We start from the raw sequence: 18,552 nt of genomic DNA on the forward strand, positions 1-18,552 counted from the left end.
GTGATCCTTCCGCAGATGAGCATTGAAGCCACATTCCCTGTTTATTTGGGGTTTCTGGATCCTGAGACTACGAATGTCTATCCGCAGTGTGCTTTTTATTCCTCACGATGCGAGCTCAGGGGCTGCCCCTCGCCCCCACATCCCCGATGTCCACCCCTTTTTCTCCACTCCCACAGTCTAACTGGAGTCAGAGCTTACGCTAGGTAAATAGTATTTGATAGTTTCTTGTGATTTGACGTATAAGCTCCTTAATGGAACTTTCTGCCTCCACCAGGCATTTAGCAGGATTTCATGACGCTAAAATGTCCAACTCACCTCACAGCCATTCTCGAACCAAATCGCAGCTTTCCCCAGCTGGAATTTGCTATCGACAAAACTTACCTCGGCGGGGAGCTTCCGAGTTACGATTTCCTGTCCTTCCTTGACCGTCTTTCCTTCCCCACATCACGTCGCCATTTCGAAAATGACTACCCAGAGTGCAATCGTTGTCCAAGAGCCAGGTCGGGCTGCTCTTTGTCAGGACGTCGCTATTCCTGAGCTGCCGGAAGACTATATTCTTGTCAAAACTAAAGCAGGTATGTCGAGTTGTCACATTCAACTCTCTTGTCCCTTACGTCATGTGCGGACTAATTGACTAAGATATGGCCTAGTGGCTCTGAACCCCACGGATTGGCGTCACATCGATTATGTTTCCTGCAATGGAGCTACCGTGGGCTGTGACTACGCTGGCGTGGTTGAATCAGTCGGTTCCCAAGTTAAGAAGCCATTCAAAAGAGGCGACCGAGTGGCAGGGTTTGTGCATGGCAGCAATGCAGTTCGTCCCAATGGTGGTGCATTTGCTCAATATTTAATTGCCAAGGGAGACCTTCAAATCCGCATACCCGATAGCATGAGCTTCGAGGCTGCGGCTACATTCGGTGTTGGTCTGACAACTGTCGGTCAAAATCTTTACCAAAGCATGGAGTTGCCCTACCCGGGCGAGGAAAGCGAGGAGGATGAAATGAATATCCTCATCTATGGAGGCGCAACCGCCACCGGCACTCTTGCAATCCAGCTAGCCAGGTTATCCGGGCTTCGAGTGGTCACGACATGCTCCGAAGCAAACCGCAGTTTGATGTTCGAACTCGGCGCACACGCGGTCTTTGATTACCATGATCCACAAGTTGGCGAGCAGATCAAGGAGGATACCGATGACGCTCTTGAATTTGTTCTAGACACAATCTCCACGCCCCAGTCGGCAGCAATTTGCAGTGCTGCTATCTCATCTGCAGGAGGGTCATACAACGCTCTTCTTGATGTCAAATCTTCTCGAGATGATGTTGATTCCCATGTCTCAATGGCATATGATGTCTTGGGTGACCCCTACCGCATGAGTGCGCAGGAAATCACGCCCGATAGCAGTAACCCTGAATTTGGAATTAAGTGGTGGAACATTGTGCAGAGACTCCTTGAGGATCGCAGGATCCAGCCCCACCCATATCAGGTCAAGCCCGGCGGCTTGGAAGGGGCCTTGGCCGGGCTTCAACTGCTGCGAGAAGGCAAGATCCGAGCTAGCAAACTGGTCTACCAAGTTGAGTCTTCTTGATCAGTGGGAAAATAGCATTATTTTCGAGTCGTTCAAGGCCTGTGTCACAATCTTTGATTAGAGTGACGCTCGATCCATAATTAGTATTATCAATATATTATATCATGAACTGACGACGAATAAGAAATGCGGCCGCGATTGTCGCAGCCCCGGCCTGGGATCGTAAATATCCTATTCCATACATGCTTACATACTAGTACCACACAACCTTGAAACCATCAAGTAGGAATTTCATGTACGGTAGCAGTAGTGGATGACTCGGAGTCGGAATCTCCAGGTCTAGACCCAGGGCTCATTATTGCCCAGGTGTCGTAGCGGAAAACCCTCGCAGGCCCGAGTCTACGGTCGTAAGCCGCCGGGGAAGTACCTAGTACTAGTAGGTAATAACTTAACCATGAAAATCCAACTTGGATTCATTGGTACTGCTAGTAGTAGGTACCTAGTAACTGGTTAACTAGTAGCTAGTACTGGAGGCACAGGATAGGGATACTCGCAGAGAGACTGAAGATGTTGGTGACATGAAGATGCTATGGAGAGAAGTTATCTACATGGCAGGCACACGGTGGGCACCAGCTGATTCAGAAACATGAGGCCTGAGCCCTTAGGCCTCAGTAGCTAACTAGTAACGTGTTTCACAACAGAGCGGGCCGCTCAGGCTAGCGTGCCACCCCAAAAACACATAATAAATAGGGTAAATTCCAACTCTTTATCTTAACAACCTTTTCTATCTACCTAGGTATGAGACTAAACTAAGATAAGATACTATGAACAATATTTGTAGCCAATCTGCAGAATTTTTAATCTCAAACCTTGGAACTTGAACTGAAAATATCTTTTAGAAGACTCGGAGACATATCTTGACGTCTAGGATCCATAAATTAAATATGACCTAGTATTGCTCAACTTGAACTTCAAGATTTTTCAAGTCATACTAGTAGTAACTTTATAAAAGTATTATTGGAATTAAAAAATCTCTGATTGTATCATTCTCCAGCATAAGTAAAAGTTATACTATAAATGACAATAAAAGATATCACCTTTTAGTTCAGATATTCAAAATTGTAATTTGTTATATTTACTGCATTTCATGAGGTGGCCCGCTCGGTCATGAAAAACCTGGGTACGTTAACTATCTAGGTATCACCGTAAAAACGTGGAATCTTGGAAGTGTGGGCACCATTATATATTTTTGGAGACTGAGAACCTCGAGCCTTCAAGTTGGAGTTTAATCTCCACTGGCAGAGCTTGGAGCGCTGAAAACCTCCAGGGCTTGGAACGTTGGAATTAAAACCCCGGGCTCTATTCCACCAACCTACTAGGGTAGGCACGTTCCAACTTCAAGTTGAAGGTCGATGCACCCGGCTGTAGGTACTCCAGGGCTAGACTAGTACTACTTAGGGACTACCATCACTAACTTACTTCAAGTTGGACTGCAACTTGAGTATCGACAGAACTAACTGCAGACTCGGCCAGCATACGTTGCTCAGCGCAATGTTTAACCACTCGGTGCATTCCTTCATTCGGTGCCGTGAGCACTATCGATGATAAGAAGCGTTCAACTTGATGAATCATGTGGATATCGCATTCTCCTGATGCCATTCGTGGATTAATTACTAACTGTTTCGAAAGCATCTCGGTCGCCACAACGAGATAGTGAAGAAGAATTCTATGAAAGTTAGTCAGGTCGTTGGCATATTGGCATAGAAACATGGGCTAAGCGAGTTTTGAATTCAACCTACCCGATCATAGATGGATTAGTATGCCCGGGCATATATTTGATGAGTTTGATCGATGCCCTGGCTGCATTCCGACAAAGAATCCCAGAAAAGTGAGCGATATCTTCGGATAAAAGTCCGGAGCTGTATGATTGAGCAAGCTCCATATAAATACTCGAACCGCGAGAATTGATCGCGCGATGAACTGATAACAAACAGTTGAAATAAGAGAAGTGGAGACTGAGAAGGAGGATGGAAGCATTTGATGTGGGAAACGAAACCGTATCGTGAACGTCAGGACGGAATGTTTTAGGTACACTCGCCTTCCAGCCTCGAAGTCTTTCGTCCAACACAGCCACTGAGTCGGCAAGACCACATGTTGGCTGTTCAGAGGTTTTCGATGAGCATAGGAGTTTAAAAACCTGGCCTTTTATCACCGAAAGCTCGCAATAAGATTTGAAAACGTCGAAGTCAATTGGTTCCTGATCGGATGGTATGGTACAAAGATGCGATGATAGGCCTGGTGAGAACTCAATGTCGATATACTCGTCGGTCTGTCCTAGAGAAGTGCCAAAACGCAAGGAAATACTAGAATAGTCAGAAAAAGATATTATCAGCCCTCTATGAGAATGCATACTCTTGATCTAGGCAATACGCGATCCAGAAGACCATTCGGCAGTGTTGGAGATTATCTTCGCAGCCAGAGGGCGTGTCTTTATCGTCATCCAATCTTAAAAGGTCGTGAGTGATCCGAAGTGCTGATGTGACAAAAAGGTCGCATGGCTTGTCATTCAACGTTCCAAGTAGGAAGAGAGCCTGGAACAAACATTAGATTGCTCAATATGAGGGTTGGGAAGCATTTACCATTCCAAGAAGGGCTTGCGCCGCCCAGAGGGTCGGAGGGCCATTACACAAACTGCTCGCCACTTGCAAAGCGTTTTTCATGAACATCCAACTCATTTGATGGTTCGACTGCGCGATATCGGACTCTCTTGAGCGCATAGTATGTGCCAATGCCAGAACAACATTTATGCACGCCCAGAGATCTGCTTGGTCGGGATTTATGCTGTTGTCCTCGTCATAGACAGATAGTAGCAAAACCGGTTGAAACAGTGGACAGAGCGAGTTGAAATTTTCGAGGAACTCGAGGAAGAGTACCATGGTATCAGCAATACCTGGGAGAGGATAGAATGTCTTTGGGGTAGATGTCCCGTCAAATGTTTCATCTTGATCTGGGACTGAAAGGGAAGACATCAAGGTGAAGTTGTGTAGGTCATGATTCCTTAAATTGTCCATGACATGGTGCTGACTCGCTCCATGGCCAGATTCTCTATTGACACTCTTGTCCTTTGTGAGGCTTGGAAGGATACTTGGACATGCCAAGTTTTGTAAAAAGACATTGCAGTCGATTTGCGCCACTGAAGTAGCCCTGCTATTAGGCAAGCTAGTGGGCGCGTGCATGGATGAATCATGTGTAGGAAGGTTTGAATGATCCGATCCTGAATCGCTCATCGTATCCCATATTGCATCCAATCTATCCTGTGCTTGGACTTCGGACATGTCCCAGGAATAAGGAGACTGATCAAATGACGTGGTCGTTCCAGGCGGGTCATTAAGCGGTCGCATCAAACCTAACCTTTCAAAAACATTTTCCATTCGCTCAATATTTGATTCAAGTTCATCAATCTTGCTTCGCCTAATATTTGTTTGTAAGAGATCATCAAGAAATGCAATGGAATGCTAACTTCTCTTTATTGCGACGACGACGGTATTCATTGACCGAGCAGGGAACATCGAGCCTTTCACAGGAAGTACATCTGTTCTTCGTAGTCATGTCACATTTTATCTTTCTGCGATGACACTCAAGGCAGGCCTTTAAAAGGTTAGCTAATAAACGCGATGGGGCTCTGCAAATATACCCACTTTTCTTGTCCAGCCACGTTTACCCACACGATCTGATAATGTAGGCATCGTGGCCGTTGCGCCGCGGGGGGTTCTCAATCCTCATTTTCGAAGCTGTTTCGTCAAAGTTCCAGTCGTGAGGGACCCTTGATCATGACCCGCCATGGGCAATAGCTAATTGAGACGAAGGCCCAAGCCCACAAGGGAAAACTCAGATATCTCAGAACTAGACCGAGTAAATGGCGATTGGAGAGAGAGGCTCGCCGGGATATCTTGAGATGGAAGGGAATATCAGGATACCTTCCAGTAGAGTCAAAAAGAATGGGCGACAAAGAACGGGAAAGTCAGAGAAAATCGAGTCAGGGACTGCTTTCCCCGCAATATGGCATGACAGGCTCGAATTTTGACCTAGGACTAAACGCTTAAAAGATAGAGCAATGGCAAGTGGACAGCAGAACCAAGCCCTGACATTCACTTTACAGGATCTAACTAAGATAGTCATCGGTCCATTCAATCCTCCAGTCATGTTGAGTCTCGGATGCCCGGAGGTTCTTTTAGCCAAGCCGGATGTGTATTGATACGGTAAGACATCCATCCGAGAGCGTTGGTATCGGTAGAGAGCAACGCCGGGTTCCTCACGACCACCTGGGCGTCACAAGATTTGACCGACAAATAGGGGGGAATTCGTAGGTTCATAAAGTATTCTTCCAAGGTTTGGCGAGATGAATCCCAAGCACGAACTTATCGGGATGACTAAGCCTACTTTGATTACTGTTATGTGCATAAATAATGTAATTGAAGTGCACAATATATCCTATTAGTAGTACTAGCTAATAGCGAATCAATAAGCTCCTACGCAATATACCTAACAAGTTCCGATTTTCGCGCGGAATCCGGGGGTTTTCTTAGATATGGCACAGCCCTATCTCATCCGATTACGCCGAAGTTTAATGATCGGTCCGCCGGAGGTTCTTGATGTACCAAAAAATATCCGGTTCTGATATATGCCAACCAACATACACAGTGAGCCACATCCGTCACCCACGATATTTTTATTTATTTATTTCTTGCATTTATTTGCCATCTATTGATGCCTAAAGCTGAAACTTTTGATCCGAGCCGAGTCGGATGGCGGAGCCTTACTTGAATTTATACTTTTTCCGCCCATTGTTCTTTCTATATCTTTCTTTGTCTGTCCACATTTTCTTTTTGTTTCTTACGCAACCCCTATGTCCCGTGAGAGGGTTTGTGTTGCAAGATGTCTCTCTTAGGGACGATTAATCCCAACATGACCCGATCTCAATCCGTTGTGAGCCACAATGTGCCCCATACTCCATCTCCAGGGGAAGAGGAAGGAGATGGGCCGTATATTCACCACGAGTATGAGGAATCTGAAAAGAGCAACAGTGGTGCTACACTTCGGGGGAGAGGAGAAGATTGAAGAGCAAGTAGGCTCGCTTGTTCGGCAACTGACCAGGCACTCGACTCGATACTCTGTGACCGGCAATCTTGAGAACCCTTTCACCAGCGACAATGCCGACTCAGCTGTCAACCCCAACAGTCCCAAATTCAATGTGCGCAATTGGATGAAGAATCTCTTGGCTATTCGCTCCCGCGATCCTGATCTATATCCCAACCGAACCGCGGGTGTATCTTTCAGGAATCTCAGCGTGCACGGATTTGGATCGCCCACTGATTACCAGAAGGATGTTTTGAACAGTCTAATGGAGATCGGAACTATGATTCGACGTCTACTCGGTTCAAAGTTGCAGAAGATTCAAATCCTCCGCGAGTTCGACGGCCTTGTGAAAAGTGGAGAGATGCTCGTCGTGCTGGGAAAGCCTGGCTCTGGATGTTCCACTCTTCTCAAAACAATCGCTGGTGAAATGAGTGGTATCTCGATGTCCGAGGAATCGGTGATGAACTATCAAGGTCCATAATTCAAATCCATACATCTATACTATGTACTGACTTCTCGAATTCTCAAGGAATCTCGGCGAAGCGAATGCAGAATAACTTCAAAGGCGAAGCGATATACTCTGCCGAAGTTGAGAGCCATTTTCCGAATCTTAGCGTTGGGTAAGGAAAACTCTACCATCAATTCATAACACCTCGGATCTAATGGAATGATTCGATTTTGCAGAGACACCCTCATGTTCGCTGCCCTGGCTCGAGCCCCTCGCAACCGCTTCGATGGAATCAGTACCCAACAATACGCTGAACATATGCGAGATGTCGTGATGGCAATGCTCGGCCTGTCTCACACAGTCAACACTCGTGTCGGAAATGACTTTATTCGCGGCGTCAGTGGTGGTGAAAGAAAACGCGTCAGTATTGCGGAGATCACATTGAGTCAAAGTCCATTACAGTGCTGGGACAATAGCACGCGTGGCCTTGATAGCGCGAACGCCCTTGAATTTTGCAAAAATCTGGCTTTGATGAGCAAATACTCGGGTACGGCTGCATGTGTCGCGATTTACCAAGCCTCTCAAAGCGCCTACGACGTGTTTGACAAAGTTACTTTGCTCTATGAGGGTCGCCAAATCTATTTCGGGCTTGCAACAGAAGCAAAACAATATTTCGTGGATATGGGATTTGAATGTCCTAGTCGCCAAACAACCGCCGACTTTCTCACATCAATCACAAGCCCGTCAGAGAGACGGATTCGTCCAGGTTTTGAAGGTCGTGTCCCTCGGACCCCGGACGAACTTGCGGCGGCCTGGAAATCGAGTCCTTCTCGTGCGAAGCTTCTGAAAGAGATCGAAGAATATGAGGGTGAACATCCGATCGGTGGCGACTCTTACGGTAAATTTGTCCACGCCCACCGAACTATCCAGGCAAAACATCAGCGCTCTGGGTCTCCATACACCATCTCGCTTTTCAATCAAATTAAGATTTGTACCATACGTGGTTTTCAACGTCTTCGGGGTGATTTCAGCCTAACCATCACAGCTCTTGTCGGCAATTTTATCATGGCCCTCATCATTGGGTCAGTTTTTTACAGGTTACCTAACAACACGAGCAGCTTTTATAGCCGCGGCGCTTTACTGTTTTTCGCAGTTCTCCTGAATGCATTTTCCAGCGCCTTGGAGATTCTCACGCTCTATGCTCAACGACCGATCGTCGAAAAGCAGTCGAGATTCGCATTTTATCACCCCCTTGCCGAAGCTGTCGCATCGATGATTTGCGACGTGCCCTACAAGCTCATCAACTCCGTCACCTTCAATATACCTCTATACTTCATGACCAACCTTCGGCAAGAGCCGGGTGCGTTCTTCATATTTTGGATCTTTAGTGTCGTGACGACATTTACAATGTCTATGATCTTTCGCACTATCGCATCGGCATCGAGATCATTATCACAGGCCCTTGTCCCCGCTGCAATTCTGATCCTCGGTATGGTTATCTACACTGGATTTACCATTCCGACTCGCAACATGCTTGGCTGGTCGAGATGGATGAATTATATCAATCCGATCGCGTATGCTTTTGAAAGTTTTATGGTCAATGAGTTTCACAATCGGACATTTCCATGCGCAGCAATCGTGCCTTCTGGTGGTGTGTATGACAGTATCTCGATGGAAAATCGTATCTGCTCTACCGTTGGTGCCGAGTCTGGCTCGACACTCGTCTCTGGCACGCTCTACGTTGAGTTGAGTTTTGACTATCTCAAGGGACATATTGGTAGAAACATGGGTATCTTGATTGCATTTCTGGTGTTCTTTTGCGGGGTGCATTTACTGGCAACGGAGTTTATTTCTGAACAGAAATCCAAGGGCGAAGTTCTTCTCTTTCGCCAAGGAAATCAACCAAAGTACGTTGGTGGCGAGTCCGATGCGGAATCAGCTCCCTTGCCCAACACGAATGAAAAGACCGACGAAACAAATCCGGAGTCCACATCCATCCAACGCCAGACAGCCATTTTTCAATGGCAGGATGTTTGTTATGATATTAAAATCAAAGGCGAACCCCGGCGGATCTTGGACAACGTTGACGGATGGGTGAAGCCGGGAACATGCACCGCTTTAATGGGAGTGTCTGGAGCTGGCAAAACCACGCTGCTCGATGTTCTTGCTACCAGAGTCACCATGGGAGTTGTGACAGGCCAAATGCTTGTGGACGGTCAGCCTCGTGATCAATCATTTCAACGAAAAACTGGATATGTACAACAGCAAGATCTCCATCTACCTACATCGACAGTTCGTGAGGCATTGGAATTTAGCGCTATCTTACGCCAACCAGCATCAGTCAGCCGCGAGGACAAAGTCGCTTACGTCAATGAAGTGATCACCTTATTGGGCATGGAAGCATATCAAGATGCAGTGGTCGGAGTCCCTGGAGAAGGACTCAACGTGGAACAGCGCAAACGTCTGACAATTGGCGTTGAGCTTGCAGCAAAGCCTCAATTGTTACTTTTCCTGGATGAACCCACGAGTGGATTGGATTCCCAAACGTCATGGTCGATATTGGATCTCATCGATACGTTGACCAAGCACGGCCAAGCTATTCTCTGCACTATTCATCAACCTTCGGCAATGCTCTTTCAACGCTTCGATCGATTGCTCTTTTTGGCGAGAGGCGGTAAGACGATCTATTTCGGCGAAATTGGTGAGAATTCAAAGACATTGTCCAATTATTTCGAACGGAATGGCGCGCATCATTTATCGCCTGGCGAAAATCCTGCAGAGTGGATGCTAGAAGTTATTGGGGCAGCACCGGGAACCCACAGCGAGATCGAATGGCCAAAAGTCTGGCGAGAGAGCCCTGAGTATGGAAAGGTCAAGGAACATCTGGGTCAGCTAAAAGAGACACTTTCCGCCAAGCCTCAAGAAGCTGGATCCTCGGGCGCATATACGGAGTTTGCAGCCCCATTCTACACGCAACTTTACGAATGTTTGGTTCGCGTCTTTGCTCAATATTACCGGAGTCCGATCTATATCTGGTCAAAAGCGGCACTCTGTATTTTCACCTCGTTGTATATCGGCTTTTCATTTTTCCATGCTCCAAACTCGATTCAGGGACTGCAAAACCAGATGTTTTCTGTGTTCATGCTGATGACAATTTTTGGAAATCTTGTTCAACAGATCATGCCAAATTTTGTCACACAGCGGTCGCTGTATGAGGTCCGTGAGAGGCCCTCAAAAGCCTACTCGTGGCAGGCGTTCATGACGGCGAATATTATCGTTGAGCTCCCTTGGAATACATTAATGGCAGTTTTGATCTTCGTCTGTTGGTATTATCCGATTGGTTTATATAACAATGCCAGTGAGACAGGTTCGGTGAGCGAGAAGGGGGCTCTCATGTTTTTACTCATTTGGACCTTTCTCCTTTTTACATCAACATTTGCACACATGGTAATAGCTGGCATTGAGCTTGCGGAAACAGGCGGAAACATCGCAACGATGCTCTTCTCGCTCTGTCTCATTTTCTGTGGTGTTCTCGCGACAAAGGATGCCCTACCGGGATTCTGGGTTTTCATGTATCGCGTTTCCCCGTTCACCTATCTTGTGTCAGCTATGCTGTCTACAGGGCTGTCAGGAGCCGATGCCCGATGCGACGCATTGGAATACTTGACCCTTTCCCCGCCATCCAATCAGACCTGTGCAGAGTATTTGGATCCCTACATTTCTGCCGTTGGCTCAGGCTATCTCCTCAGTCCCGAAGCAACATCCGACTGTGCACTGTGTACGGTCAGCAAGACTGACACCTTTCTCGCACAAATTGGCAGTTCTTATTCCACGGCTTGGAGGGACTGGGGCCTTATGTGGGTATACATTGCCTTCAACATCTTTGGTGCAGTGTTCATTTACTGGTTGGCGCGAGTACCCAAAGGAAACAAGACCTCCGGCACCACCTAGAGAAAGGTAGCCATCCAAGGACGTATCTCCTTAAATGTGGAGAATCCTACATTTTATTCGACAATCCCTTCTCTTCAATCTGTCTTTCACTTCAAGTTTCTCTCTCATTTTTCTCTTCTGTTCGCTTTTCCCTAACCGTGTTTTGCCCGTCTCATTCGTTTCTCTCTCATATGTATTCACATATCTCCATTTTGACCCCATAATTACCTTTAGTCTGTCTGTAATTAGAAAAAAGAAAATTTGCATATTTCCGCTTCTCAATTCTCGGAATGCCTTCCTCAAAGAACAGTCCCAGGAACCTTGGAGTTGACCGGGCGCTCCCTAGCGACAACCTTTGCTTGAAATTACTAACTATTCCTCAGCCGGTTGCCGCCATGAAGCACCGTAGAGCATCCCGGTCGTGAAAAGCTCTAGTTTTCAAGTCAATGAAAATTTCATTCAAGTTGTCATGTTTGATTTCATTGAGTAAAGAGTGGCAGTGGTGAAGGCCTAGATACGGATATGTACTAAACTAATTCCTCTCGTACGTATTGGCGATCTCATAAATTAAGAACCGAAAAATCCATCTTCAATACCCGCCGACACTATTCACGATGGACCCAGCATTATCGTGCAAATTCATATCCTGTGCCGTTTTGGAATTTCATTAACGTAATCGAGTTTTGCCCATCGAGAAAAGCTTAGCTCCAGGTGTGATCAGCCAAATCGTGACGAGCACGATCACAGTTCACCTTTCCAGTGTGGGTGTAGCAAAGACCAGCAACACCAGCCCCCCACATTGCGCCGCACTCCCACATAATGATAGCGAGGTCCCACAGCTCCATGATTTTCTGCCCATGGGGGTAGGCCAAGTCAGCTGCGAGGACATGTCCGACAAATTCACTCTCAGTGGGTAGACTATCGGCTCCCTTAACGTAGGCTAGGACCGGGTCAACCAGTTGCTCAAGAACGGCGCGAGTCTGTGGCAACATCTCGCTGGAAACAAGGTCCTTGAGACGTGCTTCAGCACTGGAAAGAGGTCCGCTGCCACGCTCGACTCTGGTACCGTTGGCTCGGAAGTGCTCCAGCTCTGGTCGTCCTTCCGGCATGATAGGGGCGATGGCCGCATTGACATCAAGGTCAGTTCGACCGAGAAGAGTGATAGGGCGGTGGCGGCAGTTAGAGAGTTGCCACCAGTGAGTGAATAGAAGGCAGAGAGCCGCTGGGTTGTAGGGGTCGTTGTTTCGGTACCAGATCATTGCGCCGAGTAAGCGTGCATAAACTTCGGACAGAGGCCCTTCCTCCAGGGAGCCACGGGTCAACGAGGGAATGATGTTACTGACTTCACCGCACATCATATCAGGCCCAAGATCAATCCAGTCATGAGCAACGCAGCCGAGACCAGCGATAGCAGCCATCTGCTCACCACCGCCAGAGTCATAGTAGACGTGGCAGAACACAGCATCAGCGACCTTGTAACGGGCGAGACGATCAAGATCATTCCAGACAACCATGCACGGAGCGGAGTCGATGGGGTCATTATCCTCAATGATGGTTTTCTGCCTCAAACAACTATAATTTGTCCCTTTAATGATACGTATATCGTCGATATGGGGGCCGGCAGAAGCAGATGCTTCAGCAGCAGCAGTTACTTCCGCGAAAGCAAATGAAAGTCTGTCCGCAACTGCAGAGTTGTGAACACCAATGGAGTAATCAAGAACAAAGGCAGTGTCCATGATAGCCCACAGGCCAGAGATAGATCCTCCATATACACCCTAGAATGATTACAAGTTAGAAATGATTTGTACACGGATTGGAAAAGGAAAGACTCACCCGATTGAACCCAGAGGATAGCGCAAATATGGAGTTATTTATCAGCGGACCTTCGCAAAGCTCTGCCGAAAAAAGGTCATCGCTAACCTGATCTGGAGAGTCTGCTACGCCACTCAGCTTCGGAGGCAGGGGTTTGCGAGCAGTGGCCCATGTTGGCATCTCAACCTTGCGAACCTCGGCAAAGTCAAGGCGTTCGGTTTTGCCAGTGGTGACAACTTTGTCACGAGCTTGCAAAAGAACACTTGAATCGGCTAGTAGTCCAACTGCGCAATCAACGCTGTCTGCGACGCGCGCGTTTCTCAACCAAGATATGCTTGAGGCGGCACCAATCACTCCTTGAGTGAGCTCGGTATCAGCACGACGGGCCAGGTTGACAGTGGTCGTCAAAAGATCCGTCTCTGAATCATAGTTTTGTGAAAACTTTGGCGCTCCGGGCTCAATGGGGCTGATCCCGTGGGTCTTGAGTGCCCAGCAGGCAGATCCATGGGGGGGATTCTCGAACAAGGCCCTCCCCACGCACATGCACGGTACTCCAGGTGGAAGTAAGAGAAACAGTGGCATTGGGATCCTCGGCAGAGAACTCGTCAGTGCGATCACCCCAGTGAGAGACAACCGGAATGCAATCGAAAGCTGGCGAGCGACTAAGGCCACCGCTGACGACTAAACCGGGGAGCAAGTCGGAGATTGGCTGAGCAGCGCCCCGGATTGAAAATGGACGGTTAAGCTCATTGGTGCGAGCGAGAATCTTATAGAGCCGAGACTTGTTATCGATGGAGTGTCGAGCAGCAGCCTTCTTGTCACGCAGCTCCAGAGGCGAGACTTCCGCGGTGTTGGAGATGAAGTCCGTCACGTCGCGACAGGAGATTCGCTTGTTGAAAGAATGCTGGTGATCAGCACGAGGATCAACGAGCCCACCCCTTTGAGCAATTTCGGGGAGCTCATCTAGCCGAGCAATGTAAGGCATGGCGCAAGCACAGGGAAGTCGAGATTTAGTTTTCGGGTATCAAGGAAATACGATCGGTGGATCACTTTGTTGATGTTCTTCTTTTCAAGTTCCTGCTCGAAAGCAGCCTATTTATATATTTTTTGATCTCTCTAGGATGCACTGATCCGATGATTGCTACTGGGAGTGACAATCGTTTGTCTTCGGGAGCAACTCAGCTATACTCCGGAAGAGAATGCTGATTGGGCGGCATATTTTCATTTTCGCGCTTTGTCGATGAAGTCGATGGTAGCACATTTGACTGTACCATTACACAACATTTGAATCGAGTGCATTGCTGCTGCATCTTATGCAGCAACAGAATGAATACTAAATTCTAGTTCGTGAATCCGGTAGATCTCTCTACTTCGGATGATAGGTTGTGTACCTGAGCACAGAACTTTTAGATAGATCGGAATTGTAGTTTCTGTGGAGTGCTTATTGTGTAACGCGGCATATATTTGTGTAACTTCGATCCTCCAGGGCTTGCACGTGTGAATATTTTGTACGTCCGAGCCCTGGTCGATCTTGTGTAACCTCAATCCGATTCCTCTGAGTAATCTCCGATTTGAGATTACTGAGATTAAGTTCAGGCCCACGATTCTGGCCACACCGCTAAAAACGACTGAAGCTTGATTGAGGTTGGCGTGGAGGCTAAACATTCAACTGCACCAACGAGAAACTATGGTCAGGTTTTTAGCCTCCAATCATTGAACTCATGAGGTTCTCGCAAGTTTTATCGGTCCATAGAGCTCAGTTTTCTGCTAACTCTGCGCGATATCTGGTGTCACCTCAGGATGGTGTTTGGATGCATATGGGTCCGCATGAGCCACTCGCCTCATATCCTGCATGAAACTATTGAAAAAGCCCAGGAAAGCGAGAATCACTTCAACTATGTATTCCAGATGTCCGAGTTGCATTACGTGGCTTACTTGCACCAGCCTTCCCTTATTCATATCAAGTGGACGTGGGAGAAGAAACAGAGCCTACCTACTCCGCACCCTACCATCTACTCTCTGCATTCTAGATATGTCTACCCTCCAGTGATTACATTGGATATCAAATACCTCCTCTCAACCGTTTCTTCGGCTCTAAATTCTCAATTTTGCCACCCACGAGAGAAAAATTATACAATTCTATAGAAATACACTACTCTTGCTAGGTCTGCGAAAGTCCCACTTATTTCACAAACTGATGATCGTTCATGACGTGATTTTATGCACAAGCGCTTCTAATTCCAAACAATTTCTTATTTGCGGCAATCGATCGAGTGTTTCTGCTAAGGTCCAAATATCAAGGGTCTTCCAACTCTCGGTGGAGGCTATTCTTTATATACAACCTTTGATATTTCTCCAAGTTGACTCTACATGTTCGGGGTAATGATTGAATAGTATTGGGAAGATGCCAGATCGTATAATTTTCAAGCTATTGACAACCTAAAAGTGAGGTGTGTCCAAATTTATACAGGGTGTATCAGTGATACTGGGACGCTTCCACGTAGTCATAGACACTGGGTCGGTGTGGTTATGAACCGCGGTACCTCTTCCTAAATGAGCTCAAGACAGAGCGATGTCCAGTATCATTGCGGTTATTTCACGTTGATGTAGCTCCGGAGCCCCAATTTGACTGGCACGTTCTTGGGCCGGGTCATCATAATCAGCGAAGGGCATATTCTCCTGCGGTTGGAGTTTGAACTAGGAATATGCTTTCATTCCCGGCTCAACCTGGGGACCCTATCGGATTTTCCTAGCTCTAGACTAGCACTAAGCCCTTTCATGCTGCTTCTGGCTTTGTGACGACCAAGAAGCTACCTCGCCTATCTCTTAAGTTCTCCATTCCGTGGGCAGGGGTGTACCGGAGTTCAATCCAAATCGGGAGTGATAAGTAACGGTCGTGGCGTGGGAGAACTTGCTGCCATTACCGACGATTGCGTATATAATCCACCGTCGCGGAGCAAGTATCTACCGTTGGTGTTGACTCCCATTTTCGTGGCCCTGATTGGTGTGCGTGGATGATTTGCGCAGATGACGTGGCTATTCAAGTTATGCTCCTGGGCTCCGCTCTCTGGTGGGGTCTCTATTCTTGAAAGGCAGCATGGGCAATTGACCCTGCTCGCCGGGGAATGTTGAGTTTATCAGAGTCAGAATCGATGGTATTGGAGCCGTTTGGTCGTAGCTCATGGCCTCTTGGTTCCATACCAGAGCATCAAAAGGTGAAAATCCCATTTGCCATCTGCCGTTGGCATCCCCCGCTAGCATCTCCCCGTTTCAATGATCGTCACGGAGGGCTCCCGCTTGGTCAGGCACGCCGCCTTGATTCTCGGGAACTTTGACCTGCTGGCTGAGGTAGTCGGCCTTTTCACGAAAGATCTCGACCTCCTGGGCGAGAGGCTGGATCGTCCCCTCGTGATTGAGCGCATCCGCGTCTTTGTTATAAGGCCACTTCATACTTCCAAGTCGAGCAGCTCGCCAAAAATATCACTAGTCTTTCCGAATATATTGGCACAGCATTCCAGCTCTGATCTCTTTGCGAGCTCGCAGAAGCGGCAAGTTGACTTGTTCTTGGAACCATGAAAATCTTCACACGCATCAAGGGCTTTTTCGAACTTGATTTTGACTCGGTTATCGCAGTCATGTGTGCAAAGGACTTCGATCTAGCATTTTATTAATGCTGTTCTAGGGGCTTCATATCATTCGCCGCAGCCAGTTGATCTCTCAGCGCTGCGACCTGTTTGTTCTGCCTCCAGGCATAGTATTCGAGACCAGGTTTGGCAACCAGGAAAACCGACAGATAGAGCAATAATGACATGGGGATGAAAAGGGCCCAAAACAAGCGCCAGAGCATAAAGATCACTCCCCCGATGCTCATGTTGACCGCAGCAGAAGCTGAGACAGGGTGGAGATTTGGGTCACCTATACAGTTAGAACTGGGTTCCAGGAGGGATGACCTTGTGTGTTCTTCTTTCATGATCATCTTCAGGAGCTTCTGCCTCACCGACGTACTACAGCTCCGCTTCCCGGTCGGAAATTCTGCATTCTCTTGGAGGTATTTGAACCTGTGGCGTTCTCTGATTAGCTCGGTGAAATGGCTCGGACCGTTGGATTGGGGCTGTCACTCACCTAAACACCCGCCAGATGAATACCGGTGGTGGTTGGGCACATTCAGAGCACTGTTCGGTCTCACGGGCGCTTTGCCAAAAGTTGGCAACTTGAACACATGTCGGGTCCAAATGAAGATATTGCCGAGGTGAAAGCAGAAAACGATCGAGGTTCAAGAGAGGAGAGGTGATTTATCCCTCCTGGGCTGTTCGCGGTGGGGTCTCCCATGCATCTTTCAACTTGAAGGCCGCACTATTACATCCGAATTCCTCCTCAAACATTCGTGTGCTTGCGTGGCCATGGGTTTCATGAAAATCTCTGGTCCTTTCCGAGAAGAAGGTGGCTGGGGAGGGTGGCTGGGTGTAAAGAAGGAGGATGACGAGGAGGAATTGTAATTGTTTGTGTTTTGCTCTGTTCAGATAGAGAGGGCCTGGTTAACACGACAAGCTCCTAGGAAGGAATCGCAAACTTACTCACAAGCGCCAAGGCGAGGTTTCACCTGGTGAAGCTTTCCAAGGTTCATTCAAATGATCTATATGTTAACAATTGCAATTACGACCAGTTTCAAAGACGAGATGAAAGAATCGGGCAAGGTGCCCAGGTGAAAAACAAAAAGCGAGGAAGAAGTCAAGGATATGCTCCGGCGACTCGGTGATCATTCCATTCATTGAAGGCGCCGTCGATTCGTGAACAAGGTTCGTATATAAATGTATATCAACGATTCCCGATTCAGTTAGGGCATGGCAAAGGCGGGAAGGGAGCTGCGCCTCAAAGTGTCGACTGGTTGGAAAATTGCACAGTGTCTTGAGAAAGCCCATCACTCCAGGCAAGATGTGTCAAGGCTGACGTGGTGCCAATAGCGCGGCGAGGTTCTCCGGAATGGGAGATGAGGCCTATACGTGCCAAACAGAAGGGAGACTGGTCAGCCATCACTCCGGTATAAAGAAGCCAAGAAGTAGCCAGGAAGTTCAATGAGGTCAAACCCGCGATGATCGAAACACATACTGAGCCAGAAACGTCGACAAAGGGCCCCATGACAGTAGAGACCGTGTTGATTGGAGAGGGAAGGGCCTTTGCAGAAGACGCGGGGGATGAGAAGAGGAAGAGGAGGAAGAGGAAGAAGAGGAAGTCTACAAGGCAATTACCTATGGTACTATCTTCGGAAGGTGCGCACACCAGCACCTTCCCCCTTCAACTGCAGCTTCACGTGCCTTCCTCGTTAGCGTAGTTATAGTCATGTGTCATCGTGGTGCGTATTTCCCTCGTGGAATCCTGTCTTCTTCACCAGCGTTTACCATCCATTCTCTCTAGAGGGATGCATCAAAAATTCTTGTGCTGCTTGGTAAGTAAATTGACACTTGGACCTGGAGCACAGGTTCGGATAGGGATAAGGCTGGCTTGACGATTCTCGATTTCAGCTGAGAAATTGCAGCAGGGAAAGAATGGCTGAAGCGGTGAAGAGCACTGCGAGGCGCAGCTTGACTCCTACTGCACGTGTAGCAAAATCTAGCGGAGGAGACGTGGACTTGGCCAAGGCATCTTCCTAGGTTCAGAAGTTTATAGAGGCCCTGGAGTAACCAGAATGTTTACCGAAGGTGCA

At 47.7% G+C, this 18,552-nt stretch overlaps 6 protein-coding genes across 6 annotated transcripts; 2 read left to right on the top strand and 4 right to left on the bottom strand.

The window, feature by feature from the left end:
• Nucleotides 1–463: 463 nt before the first annotated feature.
• N7533_000262 (zinc-binding alcohol dehydrogenase family protein) lies at nt 464–1,585 on the top strand (the record flags this gene model as incomplete). The annotated part of the gene is made up of 2 exons (XM_057096912.1): nt 464–575; nt 651–1,585. 2 exons carry the CDS (start codon nt 464–466, stop codon nt 1,583–1,585), a joined length of 1,047 nt encoding a protein of 348 aa, XP_056965405.1.
• A 1,419-nt stretch (nt 1,586–3,004) lies between these two features.
• N7533_000263 (fungal specific transcription factor domain-containing protein) lies at nt 3,005–5,308 on the bottom strand (the record flags this gene model as incomplete). Its single annotated transcript, XM_057096913.1, has 5 exons — nt 3,005–3,251; nt 3,325–3,888; nt 3,938–4,116; nt 4,165–4,996; nt 5,247–5,308. Coding segments are annotated over 5 exons (1,884 nt in total), but the record flags the coding sequence as incomplete, so codon positions are not given.
• A 1,213-nt stretch (nt 5,309–6,521) lies between these two features.
• N7533_000264 (pleiotropic drug resistance family ABC transporter) lies at nt 6,522–11,060 on the top strand (the record flags this gene model as incomplete). The annotated part of the gene is made up of 3 exons (XM_057096914.1): nt 6,522–7,134; nt 7,191–7,281; nt 7,346–11,060. 3 exons carry the CDS (start codon nt 6,522–6,524, stop codon nt 11,058–11,060), a joined length of 4,419 nt encoding a protein of 1,472 aa, XP_056965407.1.
• A 680-nt stretch (nt 11,061–11,740) lies between these two features.
• Nucleotides 11,741–13,836, bottom strand: N7533_000265 (uncharacterized protein; the record flags this gene model as incomplete). The annotated part of the gene is made up of 3 exons (XM_057096915.1): nt 11,741–12,814; nt 12,873–13,331; nt 13,393–13,836. The coding sequence occupies 3 exons, from the start codon at nt 13,834–13,836 to the stop codon at nt 11,741–11,743; spliced, it is 1,977 nt and encodes a 658-aa protein (XP_056965408.1).
• Nucleotides 13,837–16,121: 2,285 nt separating this feature from the next.
• On the bottom strand, nt 16,122–16,301 carry N7533_000266 (uncharacterized protein; the record flags this gene model as incomplete). Its single annotated transcript, XM_057096916.1, has 1 exon — nt 16,122–16,301. The coding sequence occupies one exon, from the start codon at nt 16,299–16,301 to the stop codon at nt 16,122–16,124; it is 180 nt and encodes a 59-aa protein (XP_056965409.1).
• A 217-nt stretch (nt 16,302–16,518) lies between these two features.
• N7533_000267 (uncharacterized protein) lies at nt 16,519–16,722 on the bottom strand (the record flags this gene model as incomplete). The annotated part of the gene is made up of 1 exon (XM_057096917.1): nt 16,519–16,722. One exon carries the CDS (start codon nt 16,720–16,722, stop codon nt 16,519–16,521), a length of 204 nt encoding a protein of 67 aa, XP_056965410.1.
• Nucleotides 16,723–18,552: the final 1,830 nt, after the last annotated feature.

Source organism: Penicillium manginii (assembly GCF_028828005.1).
Source record: "Penicillium manginii strain IBT 31320 chromosome Unknown utg000001l:1.0-3466041.0:1.0-3467806.0, whole genome shotgun sequence".
Lineage (NCBI taxonomy): Eukaryota > Fungi > Ascomycota > Eurotiomycetes > Eurotiales > Aspergillaceae > Penicillium > Penicillium manginii.